The sequence below is a fragment of the Pterocles gutturalis genome, unplaced genomic scaffold (assembly GCF_000699245.1).
Source record: "Pterocles gutturalis isolate BGI_N339 unplaced genomic scaffold, ASM69924v1 scaffold13013, whole genome shotgun sequence".
Taxonomy (NCBI): Eukaryota; Metazoa; Chordata; class Aves; order Pterocliformes; family Pteroclidae; genus Pterocles; species Pterocles gutturalis.
Genome location: NW_010118248.1, coordinates 43,881 through 57,940, shown reverse-complemented (window position 1 = coordinate 57,940; position 14,060 = coordinate 43,881). Strand labels below are relative to the sequence as shown.

Below are 14,060 nucleotides of genomic sequence, written 5' to 3'. Positions count from 1 at the left end.
TATGAATCTGGAACCATCTAAACAGCATATGGTGCTTTCAGTATTATTCACAAATACAACATGTCTTTCCAAGTCATGCCATCTTATGTTCTTATCAGCAATTATTCCAGAACTAGTCTGCTACACTTCCTACAAATACACTTGCCACAAGTCTATCTGTAATAACCTGCAAAATACCTGTACTCATTTATCTGACATACACTGTTTAAGTCATTGAGCTGAATACTACAGGGAGATGAGAGAAACACTTGTGCAAGGCAGGACCAGATGCAGAAAAAGACTGAGCTGGCATCTCTAAGCCTAATTCTCCAGCTGGGAGTCACAACTCTGGCTTTCCTGCAGGGTGCTCAGAGAATTTAGCACAGTGGGCTGGGAAACAGCCGTATCAGCCAGAAGGAGATGGAGAAGGGAATTATAATGTTTAAAATTCTATATCTTTCCCAAATGTGACTTTCTATAGATTCACATTAGTTGCATATATGAAATTGGGATTTGCAACTCAAGATCTGGTTTCAGATCAGCTCACATAAGTTAACCTAGAGACTTTAGTTATGTTTTTCTTTTAAAATATTCTGTAATAACTTAACGTGAGGTGAAAAGACTTAGCAAGTAAGAGAACTGAGTGTGTTAGCCTGCATAGACTGAGAGGATTTAAAGCCATATTCCTCACTTGCTTAGAGTAGGCCAACCAAAAAAAAAACAGCAAGAGATAGTTTTTACCCTTTGCAGCAGTGTGCAAGCACAGAAGTCGCAGACACACCAAGACAGAGAATACTTCTGTGGTCCAGGAATTAAGGTAACCAGCTAGTAAAGGGCAGCCTGCACTCTGATCCTTGTCCTCCTAAACCATCAGAGCGTCCATTTATACTCAGCTGGGAATCAATGTTAGATAAGTTTAGGTGGCAAGCTGGTCTGCCTGACCAAGGATGACATTGCCTAGTCTCTAAAGGAAGTTTATTAATAAGAGAATCTACCTACTGACTTTCTGAAGTGAGACACAGATTTTGCAAAGAGTACTCTGGGATTTACGGACTACATTACGGACTACTCATGTCCCCTTACCTGTAAGCCTTTTTGTGGATCTGGGTCTTAGTGTTTTGGGATATTACCCGTGCTAAACAAAGAGGACATATGATACGAATTTCATTCAGTGCACATAAATCAAACCAACCTTGAACTCTGACAGTGAAAACATTTCCATTCAACCAGTAACATTTTAAAATGTTTATTTATATATAGTGATTCACTATTTATAAACTCTGTTACTGTGCTTCATTTAGGTATTAACTAAATTATGCTCTAAATTCTAGGCCTATTCCTGGTTGCAAGAAGAGATGGGACCAGATTCTGACCCTGTGGTAGTTGTAAGATTTTTGGGATCCACTGAAGCAAGTACAGATCTGAAGAATATACTTCAAAGCATTTGTGAACAATTAGCAGTCAACTATCGTTGCCTTGTACAAAGTTACCCAAAAAAGATTCATGACCTTCGGGACTTGTTCATCAATCTCTTGAATGAGTCTTCATTCCACAGGCCACTGGTGATAATATTTGATGCCCTGGAACAGCTAACAGATAGTGATGATGGTAGGAAGCTCTGGTGGCTTCCCATTCACCTTCCCCGTTCAGTACGGATAATTTTGTCAACACTGCCAAACAAGCATGGGATCCTGCAAAAACTGAGGTGCCTTATTCATGAAGAAGACAGCTACATTGAATTGACTGCAAGGGACAGAAAGATGTGTAGCCAAGTACTGAAACATCAGCTGCTGCGAGTTAAAAGAAAAGTAACATCAGGGCAACAAATCTATGTCAACGAAGCATTCTCTAAGTGCACACTGCCAATGTTCGTGAACTTAACCTTCAGAGAGGTCAGGAACTGGAGATCTCACAAAGATGTGGATGAGTCCTCCCTTTGTGTCACTGTTCATGAAAGCATAGAGCAGTTGTTTTGGTCATTGGAAAACAAGTGTGGATCAAGACTATTGTCAAGAGCACTTGGCTACATCACTATGTCCAAATCTGGCCTGAGTGAAATGGAACTGGAAGATATTTTAGCCCTTGACAACAGTGTTATGTATGAACTGAGTGAGAGTGTCAGAGAAAGTAATCCACTGAGAGTTCCATATATATACATTGCAAGGCTTAAGGAGGGCTTACAGGGGTACTTAATAGAGCGACAGGTAAAAAATGTAACGCTGCTTCTATGGGCAAATAGGCATTTGCATATAATTGCCCAGAAATTGTATCTGGACAATGAAGAAGATTTGCATGAAATGCACACAGTGATGGCAGAGTATTTCCTTGGTATTTGGTCAGGTGGACGAAGAAAACCTTTTTACAGCAATGACCAATATCTGAATGGTTGTCCTGACCATAACAGTAGAGGCCTGAACGAGGATGAAAAGCACTGCATGGATCAGATCGCTTTTGACAGGCAGGCACCCGATCAGCCATGGGTCTTTCAGTGTAATCCATTAGAGCCTGACATCTTTTTTATCAATCACAGAAAAATGACAGAGCTTATCCATCACTTGACAAGATGTGGAAGAACAGATGATCTTCTGTATGGAGTCATCATGAACTTCAGCTGGCTGTACACCATGATTAGAATAGGGCAGTTTGATAAAGCCCTTTCTGACATAGAACTGGCTTACACCTGCTCGCAAGAAAAGGAGCTGAAATTTCTGGCCAGTACCCTCCGCAGTATAAAATTCAAAGTAGTAAAATACCCAGGTTCGCTCTCTGCTGAATTGCAGCAGAGGCTTCTCCCAGTAGTAAGTTCATTGCCCAAACTCAGACATCTCCTCTTAGAATGTGACAAGGATGGACCCAAGTACTGCTCTATTGTCCCTCTGCATTCCTCCATGGATGTGACTTACAGCCCTGAGCGCCTGCCTCTGTCATCCAGCTGCATGCACGTCACCGAGATTTTGCCTACTTTTAATCCCAGCACAATTATTGCTGCTTTAGAAAATGGTTCTATCAGCACTTGGGATGTAGAGACCCGCCAGTTACTAAGACAGATTACAACAGCTCCATCTGTTATCTTAGGGATGAAGCTTACTAGTGATGAAAAGTATCTTGTAGTGGCTACAACAAAAAATACTCTTTTGATATATGACAACATAAATTCCTGTCTTCTGTCTGAGGTGGAAATTAAGGGATCAAAACATTGTGGAACTGGGGGGGGCTCCAGTTTTATAAATGGATTTACATTGTCAGTCAACCATGCGCTTGCTTGGCTGGAGGCCAGCAAAGATGTTACTGTAATAGATCTGCTTTATGGTTGGCCTCTCTATCACTTCCACTGCTGGTACGAAGTGACCTGTGTGCAGTGTTCTCCCGACGGAGTTTATGCGTTCTGCGGACAGTATTTGAACACTGCAACCATTTTTCACTTGGGCAGCGGAGAGAAGCTGGCCACTGTGACCTCTGAATTTTCTGGTGGATTTGTGAAATTCCTTCTCATTCTGGACACAGCCCAAGAAATGGTGATGGTGGATAACGAGGGTAGCCTCTCTGTTTGGAATACGGAGGAAATCGTGAATCCCCAGCTTACGGATGACTTTGACTGCAGGAGAGAGGACAGTGAAGTTGTCAGCATAGAGCTTTCTGAAGACCAAAGTGCAATTTTAATTTGTAAGGCTGTCAGCATTGAACTTCTTGACACGCATGTGTGGAAGGTGGCTGAAAAGTTTAGAGCTAAACACAATGAGCACTTTATATCTGCCGTGTTGTCCAAAAATGGCAACTGTATAATTGCTTCAATGGAAAATACCTCAGCCATTTTTTTTTGGAGAAGAGATACGGGACAGTGTATGGCAAGCTTACAGGAAATCTCAGGAACTATAGTCAGGCTAATTAAATCAAATCATCATAACATGCTGCTATCCTTATCTACCAGTGGTGTCCTTTCTATTTGGGATATAGACATCATAACTGCTATGTCCAATATTGACAAATCTGGCAAGCCTATCCAAAGACTGGTGTTGCCAGCCAGAGGTGAATTGATTTACACATTGGATGGATCAGATTCTGTCCATAAGTGGAACTTCAGCACTGGATTTATTGAAGCTGTGTTCAAGCATGAAGGTATTGTTGAAAACTGTGTGCTGACCTCTTCTGGAGAGATAATGGTTACATCAGATGATAAATGCAGCCAGTACGTATGGCACACAGTTAGTGGTGAAAATATCTTTCGCATTAATGGACAAAAAATCTCAGAGCTAATGATTACTCATAACGATCAATTTGTAGTCTCTCTCTGCGAGCAAAATGCATCCAGAGTTTGGCGACTGGCTACAGGACATAGGGTTTGCAATATTTTAGTTGCCTTACAGAATGCATTTATAACAACTGCAAATACATTCGTAGTTGGAATGGCAAAGAATAAAGTGTTGGCAGTGAGTCTCTGGACAGGCAGTATAACCAAGAAGTTTTGCTGTGATGATGGTGCAAGCATTGTGGATATTAAGCTGATACCAGACTGCCCAGATATTATAGTATTTATAACATCAACTGAAACTGTGAACATCTGGAGCCTAACAGATGAAGTCATCTGCAGACGCGTACAATTGCCTACTAATTTTTTAAAAAATTTAGAAGACTTTGAAATATCCCCAAATGGGAAGCTAGGAATTATAACCTGTGGTGATGAGAACATCAATGTGCTTGATCTATACAGTGGAAAACTTCGTGTGGTTCACGCTCCAGGTGTCATCTGGCGGCAGAGGCTGTCTCGTGATGGCCGCTATCTTGTGTACATCTGTTTTCGCAGTGAAGAAGATGATGATAATGGTGCGGTCTCTAGCTTAATAGTAATGAGGCTAGCAGATGGCAAAAACATTGGTGCCTGTTCTCTTTATAAAACTCCCACTTTTCTTGCACTCTCACAGAGACATTTAAATATTATTATTGGATTTGATGACGGAAGTATAGGTACTTACACTGTAGTGGATCGAGTCGACGCTGCACTGAAAATCAAAATTGCTACTTCAAACAGCCGTCAGATTTTCAACAACACAACACAAGTGATTAGGCCAAAATGTCACAATTATAGTTTCAAAGTGACTGCAGATTGCATTTGGAGGGAATCAACAGAAGTATTTGCAAGGGATAGCCCCATTACAGTTACAGAGCCTGAGGTGAGTGAAGCAACACCAACCAAAAAACACAACTATTGCTATGAGAAAGTGTGCTCAGCCATAGACTGCAGAGGACACAGTTTTGCTGCTGACAACTGAGTAACCGTCTGTATGAATATTAGTATGAATAATTAGTATACGTGCATAGATTTGTCTTCTGAATTCACATAAAAATCAGTGTATTTCTTGGAAGACAGAAACAGTAGAGGGCAGACCAGCTGTTTTTTCCTTGACAAATATTCTTACATTTATGTAAACATAAAGCAAACATGAAGAAATGGGCTGCAGGGTTTTTTTAAATTTCGGAATACAAGGTTCGGTCCAGGATTTCACCAGGGCCTTGATTAAAAATTTCTAGCAATACTATCAAAATTGTTATGCTATTAGAGAAGTTAGGTGATCTCATCTGGGATTGAAAAACTGTTTTAACTAGAACTAAAGCTCCACGTGATCAGTGAGAAGAGTCAGACTCAGACTACTATTTTATATCCCAAGTCGCCTGGATGGGTCTGTAGCTAACAGCCAACTTGATACCCACTTGCAAAAATGTGTTTTTCTGCTTGATGGTGCAATGACAAGATGTCACCTGCCAACCTGGAACACTTGATACATTCCATCATCATTTAAAAAATACTTTTTTTTTTAAATTGGGATCAATCTTTGGGTTGAAAGGAGTAGGTGCCAGTTAGTTGCAAACGTGTCAACATGTGAGGTGATATTTGTTCACTTCAACGAATGGACTGAAAGATATTTTTTTTTCTAATTGCATGCTGGGATTTCAGGTTTCTGTATTGTGATAAAAAATGATAAAAACCTAGGTCGTAAAAGGAAAATAGGGTTTGGGGTTTTATTTCAGGGAATTTTTTCATCTTCACAGTGTGTATTGGTACAGGTCGTAATGACAACTTTTTAAAGAGCAAGGGTGTTGCAGATGAACATTTTAACACATTAATTTCTTGTTAAAAGGTTGCTATCCATTTGGTTGTAAGAAAATCTAAAGTATCTCCTATGTCTCCAAAGTAATCTTAAGAGAAAGTTTTCAGACATGCCATGTATTAATCTTGATAAATTTGCCTTACTATCATTTCTGTTCTTTCCCATGATAAATACAGATCATATGACCAAACACTCTGGGACTGTCTGTATATGTGCTGAAATACTCTAAATGTAAAGGCTGTCCAAAGGTCCTTTACTGCTCCAGTTTGTAATGGGTTTTTCTTACTTCCACATACTTAAAAGATTCACTTTCTGCTTTAGAACTGTTCTGAGTCTTTTTTACAGTTTTACCAATTTTAAGGCAGAAATTGTGAAATTTAATGACAAATGCTTAAAAAAAAAAAAAAACCACAACATTTTGCCCAAGTAAAAAAAAAAATATTGGACAGCATCTGAAAGGATAAGAAGATTTCTTCATCCTTACATATCTTAAAGATGGCACACCTGTGGAAATATTTTCAAATTATTTAAACAAAACAATTTTATTTTTAAAATCAGAACTCCATGCCACAAGTTTCCAAGAAATGAATGCTAAGCTAGAACTTAATGTAGTGTGTGAATGTTCAGTGTAAAAGCCAATATAGTATATTAAGTGACTTGAATGATTTTTCCTAACTTGTTTGCAACTAATAGATCATATTGAATGTTTTTATGTAAACTTTGTATTGTTGGGAAAACCTACCCAATCAGAGATTTATATTTTCATAAATGTCAAATTTAGTTAAATTTTGTTACAGAGTTGTTAAATTAGAAATCTACTGCAGTCTTCAAACAATATACAGTCTTGTGTAGGCATTGTTTGTACTAATAAATTATGGAAACAGACTTCTTGTGTCTTTTAATTTCAGGGAAATTTCACTTTGGGAAAGGGACACAAGGCATTTACCGCTCACATTAGCCTGTGTTTAAATCCTTTTTAAGGGCTATATTTGTAAGAAAAAATTCCAATATTTTTCCCACTTCAGTTAATTTAATCAAGCATTCAAAAAACAATGAGATCTGCAAAAAAAAAAAAAAATCCATGCTTAGATGCTGTTTATGACTAGATTGCATACTGCCAGTGTGTACGTCAACAGATATGGAGGCTTGTGTAACCTATCCAGCAGGACGCACAGAAAAGAGAGAAGCATCTGAATCCCACTCCCCTTCAGACCTGTGGAGCTATGGGAAGGGGCTGTGGGATCCACACCTCCTGCGATCCTGTCCTGAAGGTAAGCAGCTTTCACCTTCTTTCAAACACTGGGCATGACTCACACATTTCAGCCTTGAATTCCTTGTGCATAACCTGCATTATGTTGGAAAGGTAGTTTCTTCATTATCTTGAAGAGTAAAAATACATCTCCTGTCTGCTGTGGCTAATTTTGGGTAATAAAGGAGTATAACATAGAAACAAAACAAAACACAGAAACAGAGAAATGTTCTTCTTTTTTGGGAAGCACTGCCAGAACCCAACTGGTCCCAGCTCAGCTGCGTGGCTTATCAATAGAGTACCCAAACTCACTCCTCTTGTTTCCTGGTTCAATGAACTTTGTGGTCATCTGCAGAGTTACATGGCTTCTTGGGGCAGGAGACAAGTCCCCACAAAAATGGAGGATCAGCATAAAAGTGAGAGCAGTCTTCCCTTCATCTCAGGCCAAAGAGGGAATTTATTTTAGGCCTTGTCTAGTTGGTCAAAGCTGTAGTTGGTCAAAGGCTGACACATGAAAGCAGAGATGCTGTATATAAAAGGGTGTGGGTGTTCTTGTCCTGTTTTGAACTTTAGTCTTTTATGTTCTAACCAAGGACAGCAAGAGTGGGGCAGCACTGCTATTTTTCTTAATTGTAAAACAATGAGAAAGATGAACATGAACGTGACTTAATCCACTTAAGCCCTTCACCCAAGTATTGGGTTCCTTTTCTCAGTGAAGGATGCTGTTTAAGCCCAGTCCCCCCCTCAGAGTTTATGTCTTAATAAACTATCATCTCATGCACCTTTCCAGCTTTGTGAATCTATATCCCAGGGGTCAGACTCCTCACACAGAGCTTAAGCAGCAGACACAGGTTTCTGAATGGCATTAGGCTGCTCAGTGTCCAAATACTTGCTACTGCAAGAGCGAGCACTGCAGAGCGAGCCCCTTACAAATCTGTCCCCAAGTACGTCTTTGCAGTGGTACAGGGAAAAAGTAGTTTCTCTGATAATGAGCCATCCAAATGCCAAGTGCTGTTCTATCCCAACACAGGAACAGAGCAATTTACTTTCTTTTAAGGTGCACTACTTGCATATCTAGAACAAAGCTTTCATTTATTCTTTATCTAAAGTGCATCAATAAACAGGCTCAGATGGAGTCCATATTTTTCAACACAGAAGATTCTAGGAATAGGCTGTAGCTGCAAGAAAGCTTTAGACGGGAATTAGCCGGAAATTCTTTGGCACACAAAGGTAAGCCGGAGGTCAGCTAGAAAAAATATTTTTATCAGTCATTTCCTTTGCACCACAGCTGGGGAATGCATGACCCGTGACTTCGTTTCATACAGCCTGTGGCCATTCGACTTTTTTCACATTATTATCAGATTACATCAAAATGTGAGTTAACATGTAGCCTGGAAAAGGCATTCGGAAGGCATTCAGGTTTCAGTGGTTCCCCAGCGCTAATTTCTCCATGCTGCATACTCAAGCCCTGTACATAAGCCTGTGGAAATAGAAGTTTTAGCCATCTAGCAGAGGGAATTTAAAGCAAAAATCCATCACTGAAATGGTGTTCATATGCGGGGGGGGCCTATTTCAGCCTCAGATGAGCTCAAAATCCTGAGATTTTGCCCCTTGTCAAAAACTTATGTTGTGTCTGTATGATACATCACAAAATGGGTCCTTTAGGACATTACCATTAGGCTATTAGCAGCAATCTGCATTGGTTTATTTTGTTGGTTAAGGAATTTAAAAATAGTTGTTTTAACATGAATATTAGGACTGCAAAAGGACAGAATTTGGAAATCTATTTTTATTTCTTCTAATTATAAAATCAAAAACATCTTTTTAACACATTATTTTTTTTATGTAACCATAAAATTCATTATGTAATCATCCAAATGTGGACTAAGGCCTTTGGATAGTTATCAAGGATTTGTTATTAAGAATCATTATCAAGCATTTATGCTACAGATATGACCTACTTCAAAGTTCTTGTACCCTGTTAAGGACGTTACATGTTATCTCTTCCTGGAACACCAGGTGGCTGCAGGGAAAGTAACGAGCTACATTTTTTCCCCGTGGTTTACCTTTCCAGCTGGTCACTGAACATCATTCCTTGCATTTTGGACATAGTCTCCTGACTTATATGACATGAAGTGGTGCTCTCAATGTGGGTCTAAATCATAGTCTCAATTCTCAATTTCAACAGGGAGGTCAAAGGCTGAAGGAATAGTCATTGTGATCCTTTCTAGGGTGCAATGAGGTATTTTGCCATGTGCTGCTCCAGAAGAGGCAGTTTGCACCACCATCCTTCTGTGAAAAAGTGACTTTCACTATTGAGGGCCAGCTGCACCGTGCTGAATTCACTTGAAAACACAGGCCAATAACCGGAAGACCGTTAGGGAACATTCTCCCAAGATGTCTAGTCCAGCAGAACGTGCACTTAAAATCACAAGTAGTTCCCAAAGTGACTGTTAAAATCTGCCATTAGCAAGCTTTTGCCTCTGCTGCCCCATCATCCCAGGCCCATGTTGCTCCTGCTTGCCAGAGTGGGTGATGCTCCCCCCCCCAACTCAGCAAAGTCCCAGCCATGGTACACTCTCCACCTGCATCACCTGCTCTTTTGGCAGCACATTAGTCCCCTCTCCAGCCTCAGCATGGAATATACAAAAGCAGATTTAAGGGATGTTCACATGTTTCTGCTGTCACAGCTTTCACCACACAATACTGCCACACCAACACAGGTCTTACTTCTAAATAGCCTATAACAGAGATAAAGTCATCTCCCCGCTTTCATGCCACAACTCTGATTCTACTTGCATTTCAGTGCATGTGAGAAAGCTTCTAGATTAAAATAGATCTATTCAGCATATTTAAAGTGAAATACACGCACGCAAGGTGAGAGATGAAGCAAAAATCTGGACATGCTGTAGCACAGATGAAAACAGAACATCCCAAAAGCAACAGGATAGTTTGCTGCTCTTTGTCTCTGTTATTGCATTGCCTGTTAGTAAATTGCCTGGCACTTCCTACTGTGATATCATGTTGACAATAGCATCTGAAGTTACAAAGTTAACTTTTTGGGCTGTAATTTTTCAAGGCTGACTGCTATCTCAGCAGGAGTGTTTTCCAGAAAACCTCAGCCAAAACAGTTGACTAAGGTACAAGAATGAGATTGGAGGAAAAAGAGGATTTCTGCAGACTGAATGTCTCAACTACTTTTCCTTTGAAAAAATATTGTCACACACATGTTTTTGAACAAGGACTATGGATTGTTGAGACGTGATCATTTCATGCAGGACACATCTGTGAAAACCTGACCAAACTGTCAGCCTGAAAAGACACCAGCAATTTGCACATATTCATAGAAAAGGTTAGGTTTCAGGAACAGCATGCTCGGGACTGCAGGGGCTGGGGCAGAACTTCTTTACTACTGTAGAAATACTGGCTGTGGGTTCGAGAAACTGCAAGAATGAATAGTGTCTGTAATTGCCAAAAACACAGTAGCCCTGAAAAGGGTCTGAGGAGGCGGCTGAGTACCAAGAGAAAGGGCAAAGCCACCTCCCTGAGGTCACTTCCAGTGGCCTCCTGGCCTGCAGCACAGCTTTTCGACTGGGACGTTTCTCAGCCTTTTAGCCCAGTTCATTAGCCCAACCACCATGAAGGTACTGGTAAAATACCACCAGATGCAGAGCTGGCCCACAGGGGCCAGCTGGGGCTTGGCAGGGCTGCAAGCTGGGTATGCAACACGCACACTGCATGGATCTGCACGTAGCATCACGCTCCATGCTGCGGAGGTAGCCCCTAGCTGTTCGCATCTCCCACCTCCCTCACCACCTCTAACAGCTCCGGGCTACGTTAGCCTGATAATTCTGTACTTACTGACCAGACAGCCTTTGGGACAGATTAGTGAAGGTCTGCTAATAAGACATTTCCTGTCTCTCAAAGTCTGTTTAGCTAACACTAAAAGCTTGTAGGAATTAAAAAAAAAAAAAAAATTAAAAAAAAAAAATCTGCTAAAGAGCTGTTGCAGGTCTTCGCAGTCGCTAGCTCAAAGACTGTAAATGATATTTGGCCTTTACATTATGACATAGCTCTCTGCTTAAAAATAAGCATATCCAAAGCATCTTTTATTAATTCATTTGCTGGCACCCAGTATTCCAGCCTGGGCTGCGCGGCTCGTCAGAGGGAGGCTGGGGCCAGGTGGTGCAGTCGCATCTCTGGTCCCTGCCCTAGAACTGTCTGCCCTCCTCCACCCAGTGATGAGATGAGTTTCACAGCCTCATCTGGAGCTCACTGCAGCGCATGCGAGGGGATGCACAACAGGGCAAACCCAGCCCGCTGCTGAAGTGGGATTTCAGGAGGATACTTTGCACAAGAAAGACAAGCAGGACTCCAGCATGCCCCCTTACATGGGGAAAGCAAGGACACAACCCCTGCCAAGCAGGGAGGCAACCCTAAATTATTTAGGGTGAGAACTGCATGTCTACTCCTACAGCAGCCTCATCTAATTGCTTCCATGAGGCTTAACACCACAAACAAACAAACAAACAAAGGATTTAGCAGAATATTTCTAGCGTACTATCGAGTAGGTTCTGTTAGCACTGCTTTGGACACTATAGCTGTGACGTGCAGTTAGATGATGCAACATGAATGCCAGTTCTTTCTGGGAGGGGTTTTTTTTCTCTTTGCAGTTTCCAGGTACATCAATATACAGTGAAAATTACAGCTGGGAAACACCTGACCCAGCTGCTTGCAGATATTGTCTAAGTTAACTCTCTCGTCCTGCCCGGGGAACACTCTCCCAACTGGATTGTGGCAGCAGAGCACCTTTCATACCACTTTTGAAAACACCACACCCAAACCAAAATTATTCCAGGGAAGTCAGCAACTTTCACAGGTAAACATGATGAGATGCCTGCAAATATACCTTAGAGCAGAGTTCCTCCATAGAGCATCACCCAAAACGGCAGGGATTAAATGCAATTGCTAGGCGAAACTACACGATGTAAGAGAGAACTTTCTGCCAAATCACTCCAGTGCCATTTGTGACATGGGGAGATTTACTTTTAAAAATGTGAAAATGACATCATTCATACACTGACAGGCTCAGACTTCATTGTAAATTACTGTCACGGAGGAAAAGGAGTTCTTTGGCACGTGTTCTTCCTCTTCTCCTTTTTCTAACCCTGACCAGAAAACAGTGAGCTCTGTCAGGTTTTTATCCAGCTTGCAGGTAAAGGGTTACAGATTCTAGGAAGTATTAAATGCAAACTTTAAAGGATTTTATTTTCATCTACGGTCACATGACACCTTAATACCCAATGACACTAACTACAGTGTCTCATTAAGAGGTCATGCAAACTCCCAAGCTAAACAAGGCATTCTTACATATTTAACATTCAAATGCAGGAGCCAAGCTGAGCCATGGAAGATTGTATCAGAAAAAAAGCTACACTTCCTGATCTGCACAAAAGCTACAGGTAGGAAAAGTTCTTCCTTTAAACTTGCAACATCGTGCTTTCAAGATAAACTGTTTACAGGGCTTTTTTTCCACTCTCTTTCTTTTTTATCTTTCAGAATAGTCTAATTGTTTTATCCTGAAAATATCTGATCTCACATGTTCCACCTGTTGTAGAATCAGTGTTGTTTTTATACTCGGAAACACAGTTGGCTCAGTGGAAACCCAAACAAAACAATTTTTTAAGCCAAATCTATTTTAAAAGTAATATTTTTAAAGATTTCTTGGTTATTAGAAAGGTTGTGTTAGAGTATGTGGGGCAAAGGAGGAGTTAAGATATCTTTGATGTCTGAAATGAAGGGATTTAGAACTCTTCTGACTTTACTTATACCATGAATTGTGCATTGTTTCAGTCACTTCAATCAAAGTGTATTGTAACTGAGGTGGCTTCCTCACTGAACTTAGACAATTTACAATTTCCCCTCCTAGAATTTGGTGTATTTAAAAAAAATCTTACAAAAGCAAATGAAAGGCAGATGGGGAGTATTACAGTGCTCCATAAAAGGAAAAAAAAAAAATAGGGAGTAAGAGGAAAGTCAGTTAAAACCTAGTTAATAAAGAATTTAAATTACATCACAGCATATCCATTTTTACACGGAGTGATACAGTTTCACTGACAATTGCTGGCAATATTGCAGGACTTCATTTTTTTTTCACTTGTGCTGAAGGATTTTTCCAGGGTACAGCATTAGCATTTTTATCACAAAGATCTTTTTCTCATCACAATTTTTCTTTAAACCATAATTGTTTTCAGACAGTGTTCTGAATACTCAGAATTTTAATCCCTTTATAGGAATTTAGTTAGACATTACATTCTCTAGACCTACAGAATCTATATTTACTAAAAGATCTCTAGTGCATCATAAGATTTCCACTCCTTGAGGATTCCCACTGCACAAAAGCAACAAGCAGTGTTTATTGTTTTACTCTTACAATGGTTGGGTGGTGATCACAAGCAACGTAATTTTTCCTCTGTTTATTCTATAAAATCCATCTCTCTTTCTTCTTCCCACATAACACAAGGGGATACTAAACAGAAGTGGGGAATGACAATACCTATAGCACCTCACTTCAGATAAGCTCTCAACTTTCTTTGGAAAAAAAAAAAGTGTTTTATCATTATGAATACTTAAAATAAATTTGAGCCCCAACATGTCTACCAGTAGTGCTTAAAAAAAAAAAAATACTGTCATCCACTTTCAGGGTGCCCATCTCAAAACATAGTAGG

The 14,060-nt window shown here is 40.3% G+C and overlaps 1 protein-coding gene across 1 annotated transcript in view; it reads left to right on the top strand.

Annotated features, from left to right (window-relative positions):
* NWD2 (NACHT and WD repeat domain containing 2) overlaps window positions 1-5,246 on the top strand; it is a 35,246-nt gene extending 30,000 nt beyond the window's left edge. The window contains exon 7 of the mRNA XM_010076131.1: window positions 1,311-5,246. Within this exon, the coding sequence (XP_010074433.1) occupies window positions 1,311-5,246 (3,936 nt within the window). The remainder of the gene's footprint in view (window positions 1-1,310) is intronic.
* The last annotated feature ends 8,814 nt before the right edge of the window (window positions 5,247-14,060 follow it).